The sequence below is a fragment of the Scophthalmus maximus genome, chromosome 19 (assembly GCF_022379125.1).
Source record: "Scophthalmus maximus strain ysfricsl-2021 chromosome 19, ASM2237912v1, whole genome shotgun sequence".
Lineage (NCBI taxonomy): Eukaryota > Metazoa > Chordata > Actinopteri > Pleuronectiformes > Scophthalmidae > Scophthalmus > Scophthalmus maximus.
This window is the reverse complement of record NC_061533.1, coordinates 16,564,681-16,582,627: the sequence shown is the minus strand read 5'-3', so window position 1 is coordinate 16,582,627 and position 17,947 is coordinate 16,564,681. Positions and strand designations below refer to the sequence as shown.

Genomic DNA, 17,947 nt, shown 5'->3' with positions numbered 1-17,947 from the left:
AAACATTCACTTTTTCCTCAAACAAAACAATTGAAACAAATCAATAGAAAAATAATGTTTTGGGGGGAAAAACTATAATTTAAAAAAACCCACAAACTTTTATCATTCACGAACGGGCTGAATAAAATGTTACGAGTCAATGACGTCACCCACTAGGGCCTTGACCGATGCTGATTGGACTTTACTTCACAATAGTAATCTCCAATTGGTTCTCATATGCGTCAGTCAACACATTAGGTCACCATCCTGTGACGTCAAAAAGACGCGCCCACAGACAGTAACGCCCTGTGGCATTGGTGGATTCGTTTTATCGACCCTTTTTCTATTGGTCGTTGAAGCCGTCAACCACAGCCTCTCTGTCCACAAGCCAAGTCAACAAGCAGAGCGATTACCACAACGGAAGCGGAGGATGTTTCGGAGCCAGATGATATCCCAGTGAACTGTTTGGCAAAACCGCCACGGACTGTGTGAAAGAATTTAGTTGAATTGCTGTTTTTGCCTTTATCGCAGATACTCATACTCATGTTGCTTTTGACCTGCATGGACCTGGATGTTTCGAATGAAGCGGCCTCGTTAACATTCAGGACCGTATGTTAAGAAAACCGAGCGGAGGAAACAGAGACGACACTTCGGGGAAGCTGTCTGGTCCGGAGGACGAAGAAGGGATATCCACACCACAAGTGACGGATACGGAATATAGAGGACAATCTGTCCGAGGACAGCCTTGTCAGTCGAGAAGAAGAGCAAAAGTTATTCGTCTTGGTGCAAAGATAACGTCTGACCACGGCGACGTTGGCCAAACACCGTCCCCTCAGAACAGAGAGGAAAACAAAACAAGCGTCCAGCCGCCGTGCAGGTAACGTTGTGGTCATCTCTGCCTTCAAACACACTTCCTCACCTCCATTTTACAATGAATCGCCGCGAGGCTCCGGTCTGTCTCCATGGCTGTGGGATTATGGACTGTTTGAGAGGGAACACGGGAAGTGTATAAAGCATCCACTATTTGTTTGGCTTCTACATCCTCCTTTTGGGATGTCACAGAGGTAACATCCAGTGCATATGTGTTCACCCAAAATAGATTATTCTCTGGCACATACAGTATGAATGGCACACAGGTAATTCATCTGAATCAAGATTAATTGTGTGTGTGTGATCAAGATTGATCACACCTGTGTCTTGAAGCTCCAACTGCTTGTTGGCCAATTAAAAACAAGAAAAACAAAAAACCCCTCCATCATGAAGACACATGATGACCATTAAAAACACGCCCATCACAAGGTTGTTGAAAACTAGAAACTTTCAGAGGTGATGAATATGCCCGCTGTATGAAATTTAGCGCGCAAGAAGAATCAAAGCTGCCAGAGGTCTATGAATGATGAGGGAGACGGACAGCAACTGTTTGCGTTCTCCGTCATGTCATGCACATGACACCTTGGATGGTGTTTGCCAGAAGGCACGTGGGAGACTGAAATGAATTTGAAGGAGGCTCCACGGTCTCCAGATCAAACTTGATCTTTCTGGTCTGTCAGCTGCTGGTAGAGAAGAAAAACATTGCACATTAGCAGAAACATTCCCACCACCATGTTCTAAGCTGCGTTGTGTTATTGGATGTCTTCCTGCAGCAGTAAAATGAGGGAAAGCAGCACCGTGCAGGTTTTGTCCATGAAGAAAATGGGTCCTGCAGACCTAACGTTAAGCAACGAATGGTTTTGGTGTGTGTGGCCTCAGTCTGATCAAGAGTCAATGGCAGGACTTGAAATTTTGGCGTGCCCAATTCACAGACCTATGGCCCAGTTAAACTTGACAGAGCATCACAAGTTTTGTCAGTAGTCGTGGAAAATGGCTTTGCATTATTTGCATTACAGACATAATTGAAAGTTGAAATAACATGGTGTAATGTCTTCTTTTTTTCAAGTACATTTATTGGCATTACAATTCTCCACACATTGTCCTAATAACCTTGCATTATGATCAACTTCTCCCTATTCAAAAAGGCTTGTGTCGTTTTTAAAGAGTCAAATTATAAAGCAACCCCAAAAGATGAATTAAAAAACATACTACGGATTCCTGGATAACTTTTTGTTATATTGGTCAATTGGTGTCACCAAAACGAACTGTGCTGGCATCTCCAGTGGTGGCAACTGCATTTCAAAAGCACCTGGAATATCCAAGAGGTACTGTAGCATTAGGCGGGGGTCCAGGTGCAGGTTGAAACAAAAAAGCCTTTTAAGGCAATGCTGTGGTTTTGGAGCCTGAAGGCAGGACAAACACTCAATCGGGGTCAGGACTATATCTTTCCTATAATCCTGACAGAAGAGAGCCATGGGTTTTGGAGAGGGGAGTTGTTAGTGCATTAAAAAGACAGCAACAGCAGGGCTTTAGCCCCAAATTCTGTAAACCCCTCTTTTTCTATTCAAAAGTGTTTGTATTCTCAGAGAAAACATCATCCACAAGCTCTGTGGCACTAATTTGCTCTTGTGGTGTTTCTTCCTTGTGATCAGTCTGCGGGGGATGCAGTGACAAACTGGTGTTTCAGTTGTTTGAGACGGCCCGCAGATGCTCTTGTTTTAGGAGATTATATGTGTGTTTTCTTTCTCATTCGTATTTCTCAAAGGTCATCCTCCATTTGCTATAGTCATGAAATGTATCTGTTTTCTGTTTCCTTCTCTTCTCTCCTGGCACAGTTCTTATAGGATGAATCACTTATCCCTCAGCGAGCTATGCTGCCTGTTCTGCTGTCCACCGTGCCCCAGTAAGATCGCCTCTAAGCTGGCCTTCCTGCCCCCAGAGCCCACCTACAGCCTCATGTGCGATGAGAGTGGCAGCAAATGGACGCTGCACCTCTCGGAGCGCGCCGACTGGCAGTACTCGACCCGGGAGAAGGACGCCATTGAGTGTTTCATGACTCGCACCTCAAGAGGGAACCGCATTGCCTGCATGTTTGTCCGCTGCTCACCCAGCGCCCGCTACACGCTGTTATTCTCCCACGGAAACGCGGTGGACTTGGGCCAGATGAGCAGCTTCTACATTGGCCTTGGTTCACGGATCAACTGCAACGTCTTCTCGTACGACTACTCGGGTTACGGGGCCAGTTCTGGGAAACCCTCGGAGAAGAACTTGTATGCTGATGTAGACGCTGCCTGGCAGGCCCTCCGGTCAAGGTAAGGAGAGATGATGATGGACAAAGAGAAGATTGGGGGGGTTACACGAAAGGAGGAATGGGGTTATTGATTAGTTGTGATGAATTCTGATATTAGATTAAATGAATAGCATACCCTGTAATCGATTTATGCAGGGATGGAGGAGACAGGCTTCACCAGTGTAGCACGCACCCAGAACATGCCAATTAGTGACAGCACCTTTAATTCAAGTTAATTCAGTTTTATTTGTATAGCGCCAAATTACATAAATACATTATCCCAAGGCCCTTTACATAGTGAGGTGGAGAACTCACAATATTTCAGAGAAACCCAACAGCTCCCACAATGATCAAGCACATGGCAACTGTGGAGAAAAAAAACTCGGACGGAACATCTGCCGCTACCGGTTGGGGTGAGAGTAGAGAAATGATGGATAGAGGAGGGTAGAAAGAGGGAGAGAGGACAGAGAAACATTTACCTGGGGGTAAAATAAACCCGAAAAGTAGCCAAAAATAATTTAATTGTTAAGTAATTTTCTGTTTATTTGAAGTCACAAATGAAGCTGTTGTCTGTGTAACAGCCAGGTAAAGGACATATTAATAGCTACTCTGTTCGTGTTAAATTTGTTGATGGTTTTGCATCTGTAGTGGGAGATAATGTTCTAAATGTCTGCAGCTATAGGGGAGTTTCAAAATTAAAGTCTGTTGTAGACTGATGGGGGGAAATCTCTCGGACAGGAAGGCCTAACAAAAAATGTTAGAAGAGTGAGAGTAAGATTGGACCTGATAAAGGAATAGAAGTGTAGTAGGTATGACACAATGTTCTCGGAGGCGATAATAAGCACCGTGGTTTCTATGATTATGCTCGCCCACCATATGTAGGTGTGAGTGGTCGCTCTGGTGCTTGTTATGCTCTGCAGGCTAGGAACAGACTGATCATCAGTCTGATTTTCGACTTCTACAGATTGGCAGTATCTATATTTATTTTATTAGTATCTTTTGAATTTTTCCAGCTGATACATATTCAGTGCTTCTCGTCGGTTGTCTCTGTATTGTTCAATATCCACTTTGAATTTAAAATAGTGTTCGACCGATTTATCGCCCGGCCGATAATATCGCCTGATGTTTGCGTTTTTTACGCGTATCGGCATTGGCCGATGCGCGGCTGCTACGTTCGCCAATAGTTTTTTTTGGGATACGGTCCGCAGATCCGGTCCGCTGCACGCCCGTCGGGTACCCAACTCTCCCTTCTCCTCCGGAGAGCGGGAGGGTGATTCAATGTCTCCCACCCCGTTCTGCCCCTGCCGTCGCTCCTCCTCCTTCTCGCTGGCTCTGGCCGGCTAGGTCGTGGGTCGCGGTGGGCGGAGCGCCCGGTGGGTTTGTGTCTTTCTCCTTTTTCTCCAAACCCTTTGCCTCATGGAAATTGACTCTTTAATCCCGGGGGGGCCGCCGCCGACGGACGGGCGCGAGGCTCGTGGTTGCTGTTTTACGCGTCCTCCACGTCCTCGCGCTCTCTCTGCTCGTCGGCTGGCTCTCCTCCCCCCGTACCCTCCTTCTCTTCCCCGCCTTTCCCCTCTCTGCTTCGGCAGGCTGGGACTGGCGGCGCCCCCCGTCGGCCCCGCACAGAGTCGGGCGCGGCTGCCGGTGGACTTTTTGAGTCTTCGCGCTGACCGCGCCGCAGGCTTTGCGCAGGGGATCCCGTTCGCGGGCGGACGAGTCCCGGTGCGGTGGGAACTCCCGAGATGCTCCAGAGCGACGTGAGCCTCGTCTCCCTCGACCCAGGGAGGCGAGCCATGGCCTTGGCCATAACCCCACTTTGATTAAGACCCCCTGAATTTAATTCTATTTAACTATTAAATTGAGGGAGCAAAAGTAGTATCGGCTCCAAATATCGGCTCAAGAAACTCGGCAGTCCGTATCGGTCATCGGCTAAGGCTGATGACAAAAAATCTGTATCGGCATCGGCCCTAAAAAAATCTGTATCGGTTGATCCCTAATTTAAAATCATTAGAGTAATTTGATGTTGAATTACTTCCCTATAGTGCATAAATTAATGTAATGTAAAAAAAAATAGAGCTCTTGGGAGACACATTTTCTTAATTTAATCACCCTGTTTTCTAAATTCTCTTTTCCAATGTTATGTCTGTCTGACACCACGTCCCTCACTTCCTTCCATCTGTGTTTAAGGGCCTCTGCTCATTGTCTTCCACTCTCTCTCTCGTCATCTCCTCCTTTTGTCCTTTTGTAACACTCCATGACTTTGGGGCTGGATCGCCAAGAGAGCCTCTGTATTGGAGTCCCAGATATATTCAGCACATGAACCTATAAAGAGCTGAAACTGAGAAATTGATTACCTAACAGGAAATTAAATGGCAACTATTGTGATTTTAAATAATTTTGTTTGTCATTTTCAAACAGCTTTCAACATCTCAAGTATTTTCTTTTATGATAGAATATGTAATGCTGTCAGTGTTCAAGCTATTGACAGGGCAAAGCAAGCAATTTTAAGATGACACCATACCGATCAAATAAATAAAGGAAAAAGCTTTGTTAAAATCAGCCTTATACACATGCATCCAAGACAGATGATACTGCCACACATCTGTTCTGACAAGAACAGGATGTGAAAGATAAGTGCACAGTGTGAATAATCAGTGGGAGTCTCAAATTTGGGTTTAATCGTTGGTGGATGAGTGAGAGATAACAGTTCATCCAGTGCGCCAGTAGGTTGTTTCTATATACTTCCTGCTGGAAGACAAACAAATGACCAAGAGAGGAGAAGGAGAATGTCTGCTAAGGAAAAAAGAAAGGGCCGAAAAAAAGAGCCAAAGCAGCATGAAGAGGAAAAAAACAGGAGTCTAGTGTGGAGTAATCCTGTGTGTGTGTGTGTGTGTGTGTGTGTGTGTGTGTGTGTGTGTGTGTGTGTGTGTGTGTGTGTGTGTGTGTGTGTGTGTGTGTGTGTGTGTGTGTGTGTGTGTGTGTGTGTGTGTGTGTGTGTGTGTGTGTGTGTGTGTGTGTGTGTGTGTGTGTGTGTGTGTGTTCTTTCTGTTGTAAATTAAGATATTAGTTCTGCAGAGATTTCAAAAGTGCTCATGGATAATCCTGGTAGAGCCACTGGCAACTAGATAACAACTAAATGTTAGTGTTTTGTAGCTACTGACTTTGACTGAATCTCTGTCGACACTTCACTTACATTTTAACACCATCAACCACTTCAACAGAAGTCACTGATTGGCCTTCTGCAAGTAAGGACCTTTTTAAATGAGGAAGCTGTCAAGTTAAACAGGAAAACCTAGATCATAAAGTTTCTGGATGCAGGAAACTGGCCACTGCTGTGATGAGGCTTTTCTGGTGGCCAGACTGCTTGTGTGTGCGTGTGGAATAATCAAATACAGTAACTTACTTAAATGTTGAAACCTTTTTGTCCTGTTGATTTCAATTTAGCAAGCGTCATTTCAAGGAGCGCCACACAAAGTTGGACTTACAATGTCGAATTTGACAAAGTAAAGGAAACAAAAGCATAAGACGGTCTGAAACACACTCTTTTTATTATACAACACCGGACTACTTGAGCTGCTGTCTTTTTTTCCATTTAATTCTTGTTTTCCAGCTTGTTTTTGTTGGTGTACAAAGGCATCTCCTGCTCCACACAGTCGTGACCAGCGCAGAAATTAGCTTTGAGCTTTCATTTAATCTGAACCGAGCAAAACGGATGTGTTATCAAATTAAGCGTGGCGATTTGTGTGGAGCAAGATGTGGTTAACAGTAATTCGTGACATGAATGCAAACCCTTAACTGTATACTATGTAAACTCATTTATATAATTTAGATGAAAATTTGCATGGTGGGACCCGTCGTCCCCGTCTTTCTTCTTGTCACTGTGTTGCCCTGAAAACTGCAGATAAAAAGCAGCTGCTTCTGTACATCAGCTGCTTTTTATTAAAAAAACATGCCTGACAAGGTATCAACCGCAGACACTGTATCATGTGAATGTGGCTGTTGGTTAATCGGGAGAGGAACCTCTTCAAAGTCGTCTTACAGGAACAAGGAAATAACTAGATATTCAAGAAGTAGGTCCCATGGTTTGCAGTCACACAGCACAGTTTGCCTGAGTTCCCTCCGGCTCCCGCAGTCAAGACGAGTTGAACACGGATACACGTCTAAGGGCTCGTCTCTTCCTCCTCAGCTGTGCTTTGTTATGTATTCACAAAGATTGTAATTACGCTGCCTATGAGCACAAAATACACAGTCACTAATCTCTGTATATGACGGGCCACTGTTCAGGAGCATTTCGGTATTTATCATTTGTTAATTATTCCTCTCACCGAAGTCAGTTTCTTTGTGACAGTGGAAGGAGGTTGTGAATGTCAAACTTTTTTTTTTTTTTTTTACATCTATGTTAAAAGCAATGTAAACATTACATTTTAGCATGTAAAGTGCATATTATCACCCTTATAATATCCGAAAAGACCTCTTTGCTGCATTATTATTCTAATTAAGTTTTAGCTAAGGCTAAATCATTACACTGTTAAACACTCTCTTTAACTGCACTCAGACATGTACTGAAGTCTGGGCATTTTCCTGAAACATTTTCAGCCCACTGGAAGTTTCACACTGAGAAAGTGGGCGTGTTGCTGACTGTAAACAAAATCACTGCTTCTCATCATGTCCTGCCTCCTGCATGCTCTGCCCAGACGCCACAGAATCTTCCAGAAATGTTCGTGTTGGTGTGAAAGCATGCGGCTCGGACAATTTTCGTCTTATCTGAATGGCAAACTCGGGAAAGCGGCCGAGTTCATAACGGCTCAAGTTGAGTTTCAAATCTGAAGGCCAACTTGTCATGACATTTCTTTTTTTCCATTCTACTCTTATTTCCTTGATTCAAGTTCTGTATATTTGGTTATATTCTATATATTTGGTATAGTTTGTGTTTTCTTTTTTATTTATCGTTATTTATGATAAAGTTTATTGTTAAACTAAAATATCCAGCCTCAATTACATGTATTTGTTATACAGGTTTCATAACGATATCTTAGCAATCCTTGCCAGATTAAAATATATATATATATATGCCGATGTATCGGTTTCACAAATCTTGTAATCTTGTCGGCCCCCAAAACTCGTTGACGTCTTCACTGCCATGTAAGTGTTTCATTGTCTCTCAGCTGTCTCTCCAGTCACAGTATACAGATAAGGTAATGGTCCAGCGGTCATCACTGTTATTGTTTGTTGATTTTCTGCAAACCCCTGACATTATATCAACTCAACAAGCTCTTCATTTCTTTTTCTCATGTATAGATGTACTTTAAAGATGTTTCACAACACGATCACCTCGGGGCTGATCACTAGACTTAAAATACTAGACTCCAGTGATCGAGGAACATTTCTGGCCTTGCATACTTCTCCGCTGTAGAATCTTCAAAGCCTGTAGTAAATAAGGCCGTCAGTGTATTATTGTATATTATCGTACGATTTCTGCCTTTTTGACTCGGCTGGCAGTGTCTGATGTTTTGAGGCTGTGCCAGTTTCATAATTGACTGTCTGCGTGAAAGAAAGAGGGTAAAACCCAGCTTTTGACCCGCCGAATATGAATCAACGAGATTGTGTTTATCACATCAAAAGGCCTGTGTGCATGGCCTCGCATTAGTCGGTTGCCTACATCCCTCATGTTAGATCAGACGCACAGCCAGAAGAAGAGAGCAGCTCTCTCAATCTCTCTGTTTTGATCTGTCTTTTTGTGTCTTGTCTTTTTTCTGATTATTTGACGCTTTGAACACACCAATTCCTGGCTTTGTCTGCTTCCGTTCTGGTTTTTTTTTGTGTCATTAAATCCTTTTCTTTGAGCAGTCTGCAAATTCTCCTTCTCCTGAGCATTGACAAACTTATGGAGGCTACTTTCTCCCTACTCCAGTCATATGACGGAGGCCAACCAGGGCCCCCCCTCAATTTGTTAACACACAATCTTAAAACACAACGGCTCAGCAAGACCCAGAGAGGCCCACCGACACACACCTACACACACTCCTCCTGTGTTCTTTGTTCAAGCAAGTATGAGGCACTCCCTTCACCTGAGCAGGGAGTGGGTCCGGTGATTCAGCTGCTGTCTGAGTCAGCGGGTTCACACACTCACACATGACCTCCATTATCATTTACTGTACTAAAAGAAGAATGTGCCACATTAGAAGAAATTGAGCATGAGAAAAATGAACAGTTTATTTACTCAAGAGTTACCAAGCTGAGAAAAGCAGTGGCCCACTTCCTGTGTGCGTGTGCGTGTGTGCGTGTGTGCGTGTGTGTGTGCGCGCGTGTGTGTGTGCGCGTGTGTGTGTGCGTGCGTGCGTGCGTGCGTGCGTGCGTGCGTGCGTGCGTGTGTGTGTGTGGGCGATCAATCCTGCTTCTCTAATATTGAGCTGTAGCCTAGCAACCAATTTTCCAATGAGCTTTCAGACCGAGGTCTTGCCACACTCTGGCGTGGCCAATAAGATAAAATGGGGCAAAACTGGTCACTCCCCTGGTCAATCATCTGATTGATCCAAATCAAAACGCCATTGGTCTCCTCAGACAACGGGGAGAGGATTTCACAAGCCTGCACACAGGGACGCAACCCACCACGTATATGGTTGTGTACTTTACTTTAAATGTCAGTGGCTAGTGGCCTGACGAAGCATGTAGACAAAGGCTACTGTGTCTGTTAAGTCTGATGGGTGGAGTGTGATCACTCACCTGACTGTACACGCTTGCACAGAACAACAGGAAAACACTTCAACTGATTATCCTCACAACGTTATGTTCAATTCACTGACTCTCATCTTACATATGTATGAGCATTAAGTCACAAATGGAGATCTGATTGTTTACTTATTAGTAAGAGTATCTGAAAAGGCAAGTGTTCAATGAAAATACATGAATTAAAAGGTGCAAGAGAGCGCTTCAGTGAAGGATGCCCCCGCTGTAGTGCAGATGGTACTCTAATCTGTTAAAACATGCTCGTACATATGCTCAGGATATCCTTAAATATCTATTAGTCATAGTGACTGCCATGGGATGGGAATATTTTTGGTCTTCAGGGAGCAAGAGGTGGACAGCCAAGAGAGGGAGCAAGAGACGGAGCAGGGGGACGAGGGAGGATGTGATGCATAATAGATTGGATTTGTGTCAGGAGTCTAAATTGATGAAGTTTTGGGGGAGGGGTGGTGTAACCATGGTGCATGGCTGGCAATGGCTGGTCGAGGTCTATTCAAGCTGAAATGCAATGGAGCAAGTAGTAGACTAGTGATAGCCGGTCCGGGGAGGGGGTTGTGTCTGGTGCGGAGATCGGAGCTGCAGATCTGCTCTGTGGTTGTCCTCTTCTTTGCACAGCCTTTCCCAAATGTGTGAGGAAAAGCCACAGGAAATCATCTTAACAGTGGGAGGCGGGTTGAATAGCATTTCGATCATAGACTGTATATAAAAATAGACCTAATCACCACGTCCGGAAAGTGAAGCCAATGCGGAAGTATTCCCTTGAATGACCAGCAGAGGGCGACTCCACTGGTTGCAAAAAGAAGTCCATTTCTATAGACGTCTATGCTTTCAAAAAACCCAAGACATTTTTCATTGTGTTTATATGTGTGGCCTGGAGCAAAACACTCATGCTTGCACATACAATGCCAAGTTAGGTTTTGGGACAGCTTTGCCGCCTTTACCATCTAATATCCATTAACCTGATGATCAAGCTGTTAAAAATAGTTCCAGTTTACCCTCTCTCCGCTGACCGTACGTAAGCTTTATAGTGTTGTAACATCCATGTGGCGAGCGTCTTGTGTCTTGAAATTGGCCAGGATTTAGTGGCCTGATATGACGAACAACATTGACTGCATGGGCATAAAAGGAGGAGATAAACGCTAAAAACAAGACGCGATAATAAAAGGTAACAGCAGATAAAGGTCCACTTGATAAAACTGATCATAACAGTAAACTAACAGACCCTGTTGACGACAAAGGTCAAATCTTTTGAGGTCAACAGGGCCCACCTACAGCCGGGCACTGCTCGGCAATGAGGCGGAAATGAAGTGTATACAAACGCATTCATTTACATTTCCTCTTAATCAATGCTGCCAATAAGTAAGGTAAATGGACTGCTCGACATCCTGTGTTGCCTCACCTTACTACACCTTGGTATGCAAAGAAGAACAGTTCACACTTTTTTTCCTTTCTCTTATCATCAGGCAAATAGGCCTTTGTTTTTGGTTGAAGGGCTGCTGGCAAACATCTTCTGAATTCAGCTTTCAGTGATTTCAGTGACACTTTCTGTTTCAAGATTACGGTCAAAACTTAAGAAACACTTCCCCACAAACCAGGCTGGACCAAAGAGTAACTAAGCTTTTTATGTTAAAAAATGATTAAATAAATGAATTAGTTAAGATCTAAAATTTACTTAGAAATGCTAGAAGCTGTTTGAGACCTTTTTTGGGGGGCGGGGGGGCTGTCAGTTCAGAAAAGAGCTGTTGATTTTGTTCTCCCAATACTGTTTTCCGTCTCCCTTAAAAGCTACTTTACGTTGTGCCGTTGAGAAAGGCCATACATTTTGAACATTAATAAGTCGGCCAACTCTGGGAGTTAATGTTGCCGTTAACAGCGCAGCACCCAACAGTCTGCAGTCAGGTTCTCGTGCTGTGCCTGCATTACCACCCCTATTTATACTAAGTAAAGGCCAACTGACACACCAACGGTAAACAGATCGTATATGCCTGCTAAGGACGGTCTACAACCTTGTTCTGTCTGAAGTGGATGTATCTGCACCTAAGTTAAGTATCGTGACCTCTGTAGCAGCAGGCCTATATTACTGCAGATTGTACCCTTGTGTGTGTGTGTGTGTGTGTGTGTGTGTGTGTGTGTGTGTGTGTGTGTGTGTGTGTGTGTGTGTGTGTGTGTGTGTGTGTGTGTGTGTGTGTGTGTGTGTGTGTGTGTGTGTGTGTGTGTGTGTGTGTGTGTGTGTGTGTGTGTGTTACAATAATCCATTACAGCAGTGTAGAGTGCTGTCAGACTTTGATGTTCATCACTGTGTATTGTATGGGTGCAGTGGTAATGATAGTGTCCTAATTTTAATAATACAGTGGAGCAGAGGTTTAGTCTGACTGGTTGTGGCTGTTTGCTTTGCACTAACCAGCAGTGCCATTCGAGAGACAGTGATGCAGTGTGCTCAGACCAGGCTTTAGGTCGTCAGCTGACTGCTTGCTTGCAAGAGTGCGTCACATTCTCCATAATCAGTTGTGGAATGTCAACCCCCCCCCCCTTTCTGTTTCTACCTCATCCTCAATCCAGTATCTGCGTCCCTTTTGCTTAATCTCTGCTCGTTTTCTTCCCTCCTGAGTCACAAGACCTCAGTGATGGTTGCCTCTGCTGAGATACGCGGCAGAAATCCAGTGAACCTTGTATCACATCTTTGTGTGTCTGTGTGCGTGGCCTATAATCGCTGTGTAATCCCTATGGCATGATGTTTCAGCCAGTAATGTGTATGAGTAACTGCACACAGGTGCATGTTTGCTTAGGGAGCAGCATGTGGGGCAAATGAGAGACTAATTGTCAGTGTGAGAGTATTTCCTTATTTGATGGCTATAAAGCAGACTTGGTTACAAAAAGTTGAGCATTTTTAAGAAAATGTAGTAATTTTAATTAATTAGTAATCAACCAATGGCCCTAACTGGACACCTGCCGAGTATGTCCAGCTACTTAGTAGTGTAAAACATCCTGTCCCTGATGAGCTAAAGTGTGATTTCATATGTTCTCTGTCCTCCTTGCAGGTACGGCATCCGGCCAGAGAGCGTGATCGTGTACGGCCAGAGCATTGGCACCGTGCCCTCTGTGGACCTGGCATCTCGCTACGAGAGTGCTGCAGTCGTCCTCCACTCCCCACTCACCTCAGGCATGAGAGTGGCCTTCCCCGATACCAAGAAAACCTACTGCTTTGACGCCTTCCCAAAGTGAGTGCACCCTACGATCGATGATGACATGCACACTCGAGAGGCCACATTGCACAGATATTTAATTTAAGAGTGAAAAAACACTACATGAATGAATCAGGATAAATACAAATACATTTAGATGTTTTTGTTCCTCAAGTCTGTGTAAAGCAGTAGTCAACATGTTTGCACTCATCAAAAAAAGCCAGACCAAATTTGAATGATTAAAGAAAAATGTATAAAAAAAAATTGGTTTCTAAATCATGAAAGAATAAGTAGTGTTCTCTACTCTGAAAAACTTTGGGCGTGTTCGCTGAAACCATGCCTTTGTTTAGTTGTTTGGTCTGCACCATGGGTCGATCGACAGCTTTCGCACCAGCCCAAAAATAAACTGTAACAACAGACCTGAGTTTGTTTTAACCGGACCAAACAGGTTAGGTTTGACAACACAATGTGCACTCACAACCCACCGATCTAGCTGTAAGGTTCAGTAATTGTAATGTTACACACCAAAGCAACAAAAGAAGTATGTATGTGTTGAGTGGTGGGGGCAGATATTCATTTTACATACTCCTGGGAAGGCGACATCGCTCACAGTCCATGTTCACTATAACACACAAAAGTACAAGTGTAAGCACACATGGCAACTTACACTCATTGGTGGACCTGTACTGACGATGAAGGCCAAGGAGGGGGAAGGTCTGTTTTGCCCCAGTCAACAGCAACAACAGATTAATGCTGACTCCCAGTTGTCTCCAGTTAACATTTGTAAAATGACCAGATGTAAAATATTCACTGTGGAGGCACGTGTTGGTGGTGATTCTACACTTTTCTGTCAGTGTCAGGGGAGGGATTACGTAACCATGATTTTCTTGTAAGTTAAATCGTCAAACTCCACAATTCAGAGCTAAAAAAGTTCAGATGTTGTCTTTTCACGTTTTTAGCAATTATTTTCTCATGTCTAATCTGTTTTGACACAAATCTCTGAATTCCCTTTACATGAATTTAAATGTCTCATCTCAAAATATACCCAATTGCTCCCTCTGGTGGTCAGTAAGCAAACTACCGTAGCTCTTCTCCATTACTCTATAATGTGTACAGTGTGTCTAAGTGTTGTTTATAATTACAATGGCTCAACTCAGGTCTCACTTTTGGTCTGTCACCATGTCTGTGTTTCCACATCCCAACCTAACCCCCCCCCCCCCCCCCCCCCTTTATTTTCTCACTTTAAAGCATCGACAAGATTTCCAAGGTCACTTCACCGGTGCTGGTGATCCACGGCACAGAGGACGAGGTCATCGACTTCTCCCACGGCCTGGCGCTGTACGAACGCTGTCAGCGCCCCGTGGAGCCGCTGTGGGTGGAGGGGGCCGGCCACAACGACGTGGAGCTCTACGGACAGTACCTGGAGAGGCTCAAACAGTTTGTCGCACATGAGCTAGTCAACTTGTAGAGGAGCTGAAGATGAGAGGGAAGAGGATAGAAGAGATGAAAGCAATAGTTTATAGGAAAGGTTGGATGATGGACAAGGAGATTTTCTTTTTTTTGTGGAGTGATGCAGCTTAGAAGTCTTTGTCTATGTAGTTCTGACTTTGTGGTGGCTGACTTCTCTGATTATCAAACACCTCTCCCCCTCTGGAGCTCCAGTTGAACCGGGTTGAGGACCTGCCGGTACCGCAGCTGTGAATTTACTACTATACATCATCACTTTGTTTTTTGCGTCTTAATTTTCTTTTTTTATCATGTTGAAAATTGCACATCATGATAGTGCGTGAATGAAAGAGGAAGTAGACATGTGCACAGACAACATACCATGTGTATATGCAAAGTGTGTGTGTGTGTGTGTGTGTGTGTGTGTGTGTGTGTGTGTGTGTGTGTGTGTGTGTGTGTGTGTGTGTGTGTGTGTGTGTGTGTGTGTGTGTGTGTGTGTGTGTGTGTGTGTGTGTGTGTGTGTGTGTGTGTGTGTGTGTGTGTGTGTGTGTTTTATGCGTGTCACATTCTTGCTGCCTTTTCGAGAAGGACATGGTCCACAGATGTTAATGGAGACCTCTGGTCAGCTACTTGAGGAACAGTCTTGCTACCATGCAGACTGGACCGGACGTGGACCTGACTCCTACTAATACAGCTGAACTTAGTCTGACTTTTGAGGTCAGGTCTGGTCCTAAACAGTGCAGTCAACATGATTTTTTTTGTTATTATTGTTATTATTATTATTATTATTTGTATTTTTTTTTTTATTATACATGAAATTTGCACGTATCAGCTGTCACTGAAAAACTGTTCAAGACAAACTAACACAAGACCTTGCTGTGCCAGTGTTGCCAAATGTTAAGTATAATATAGAGACTTGGGCACAAGAAGAAGTGTGCGTAGTAGAAATAATGTGTAGAAACATCTCCAAAGGTCCGTTAGTTGTATTCAGTCTCCATAAAACAGTACAATGCCACGTTACAAGAATACAATGCATAGTGGGGCTCAGTCAGCAGCTCGTGTAGCCAGTTAAAAGGCTGAGGCTGTTTATCATTGACCAATAATGTGTGGGGTTATTTCCTCACATTGTGTTTTGAAACATTTCCACAGCTCCTACTTCTGAGTTCACCTTCATGCATTCTTGCTGTAGTCGATACGCTCGTAAGTTTTCTGAAAAAATTAAATGGTGGACCATTATGGAAAAGATCAAGTGTTTGTCTTGATATAGTAAATATTAAGAAGCCAAGTGTTGACTTTGTTTTTTGTGTGAATATCAACTTTTAAAAAAACATGTAGTTATTATTACAAATCTCTCTTATGTACTTAAATCAGATTTTTCTATCTGTGTCCATATGATAAAAGTGGAACAACTCAGAGTTAACAGCCTGTGCTATGAACAAGACATATACCACTAATGCCAATCACGACTGAACGGTGACCATTGTAAATGCAGCTGGTGTTGATTTATTTTCAAGTTTAGGAACTTGTTAAACAAAAATGTGAGTGTTGTATTTTAAGTTAAAGAGATGCTTTTACTTCACTTCATTTGAGCTGAAAGTGAATGGACTCCAACCTTGGTTACTTACTCTCAATACGGGTTATTTGACGTAAGTGGCTCTGAATTAAAGGCCTCCATCGTGGACAGTATGTTTTCATTTTTTTTTTCCCGTCTTATCTTTTTGTCTGCATGGTATTTCTGGAACCATTGTTGTCTGTTGATTTGCGTGAGGCGAAACGAAGCGTTAGCCAGCTGCTGTCTCCATTGTGGCGCTGCCAGTGCCGGGAAGATTAAATGTCAAAGTGCGTCTGCATGCCACAAACGGCTTGTTCCTCTAGTGTTGTTGGCCTGTACAACAAACACACAACTACTTAGGAAATCTCAATGGATCATTTTCTTATGGATATTTTTAATACTTTAGCCTGTGTTCACAAAAGTGATCAAATACTTTTGTTCAATGCCATTTAACCAATAAGCCAATGGGTGCTACTGTAAACTTTCAGGTCTGATCACTTGCAGAATGAGCGGAGGCAAAGACCGCTCGGAGTTTGTTAGACTGACCAAGATCCAGATCAGGATTGGTAACTCGTGTGTTGTTATGAAAACTTTTCCACAACTCATTAGTCTTATAAAGAGGGTTATGTTTTCTTTTTTGTTTTCACTTTGTAAATGCTATTTGTAATGGTCATTTTTATTTTTGCTGTCACAAACGTTTTTCCATCATCTCTCAACTGTATTTCTTATCTCTCTAACTGTTGATAACTAACTATTTAAGACAAAGGTAGGCCATCATTTTGACTTTTCAGATGATCTTTTTACCGGCCACCATGTCATCTTTGATTTGATTAATTTTGTATAGGATATTTCAATACAGAAGGATACTTGATATGTAATAACAATATTAATATAGTAATTCTAATATGGATAGAGGAAATAAAATGGTATTTGAGAAGCAACGAAGTCTGTGAACTTTTGATTTCATGGGAAAACTCTTAATTCTTCTTAATTTTAAGTCAAATGTGGACATATGTGGTCTTGTGCCATGACCGCAAGTAATTGCATGCGATTAAAATGTTTAGTGGAGTCCTTCTCCAGAAGTGACGGCAACTTGCTCTTCTTATAAAAGGGAGAGCGCTCTCAGGACAAGAGTGCTTTGACTATGACTTGGCTCCACCAGAACAAAGCGGGCTGATGTTTATGGTCAACAAAACACCCCACACGTTTTGTCATGATGGTCCACATGACCAAGGTTTTGGCATCTCGTGTTTTAGGAATAATATAAATTCTCTGGTCTTATGGTAAAACCTGACTTTCATCTTTTAAATGGGGTCAGTGAGCAGTTAACAGTGGTGTGGTTTCACATTTCAGTGTAACTTTGAAGGGTGAGAAACCGCAGTGAGTGGATACATTATTATCAACAGCAGTACAACGTCATGAAATCCAACACAATGCCCCAGCATCCGTTTATCTTTGTGGGTCAGAGCAGGTAATATTTAAGGTTGTATGTAGTCTTATAACCACAAAATACTTCACCGTCACAAGCCATGTTCTGCAAAGTGTGTTGGCAATTGGTGCCAGGTTGAAACTTCACTTAACCAACAGGCAAAACCAAAAACTGTTTTTCATCAGATCATCCCTGCTGCTTACAGATTATAATTGTTTAGGATGATGAAGTTATTTGGATGATTACTGAAGTTGTTGGGAAAAGCCTGATGTAAAAGTAATGGGAGTTAAGATCTATTTATATGACACAACGACCTCTTTCTGTACTTTGGATTGTATCCGTCTTTAAAATTTCAGAACCCATCATTTTAAAACATCAAGATAAAGGCTCTGATATTTTGTTTGATTTGCCTTCACGTCTGCCTCCAGGGTAGTATTTCCTCATTCATACCAGCA

At 43.2% G+C, this 17,947-nt stretch overlaps 1 protein-coding gene across 1 annotated transcript; it reads left to right on the top strand.

The window, feature by feature from the left end:
- The first annotated feature begins 351 nt into the window (after window positions 1-351).
- abhd17b (abhydrolase domain containing 17B, depalmitoylase) lies at window positions 352-17,004 on the top strand. Its single transcript, XM_035640291.2, has 4 exons — window positions 352-856; window positions 2,685-3,161; window positions 12,922-13,101; window positions 14,314-17,004. Exons 1-4 carry the CDS (start codon window positions 591-593, stop codon window positions 14,531-14,533), a joined length of 1,143 nt encoding a protein of 380 aa, XP_035496184.1. The 5' UTR covers window positions 352-590; the 3' UTR covers window positions 14,534-17,004.
- The last annotated feature ends 943 nt before the right edge of the window (window positions 17,005-17,947 follow it).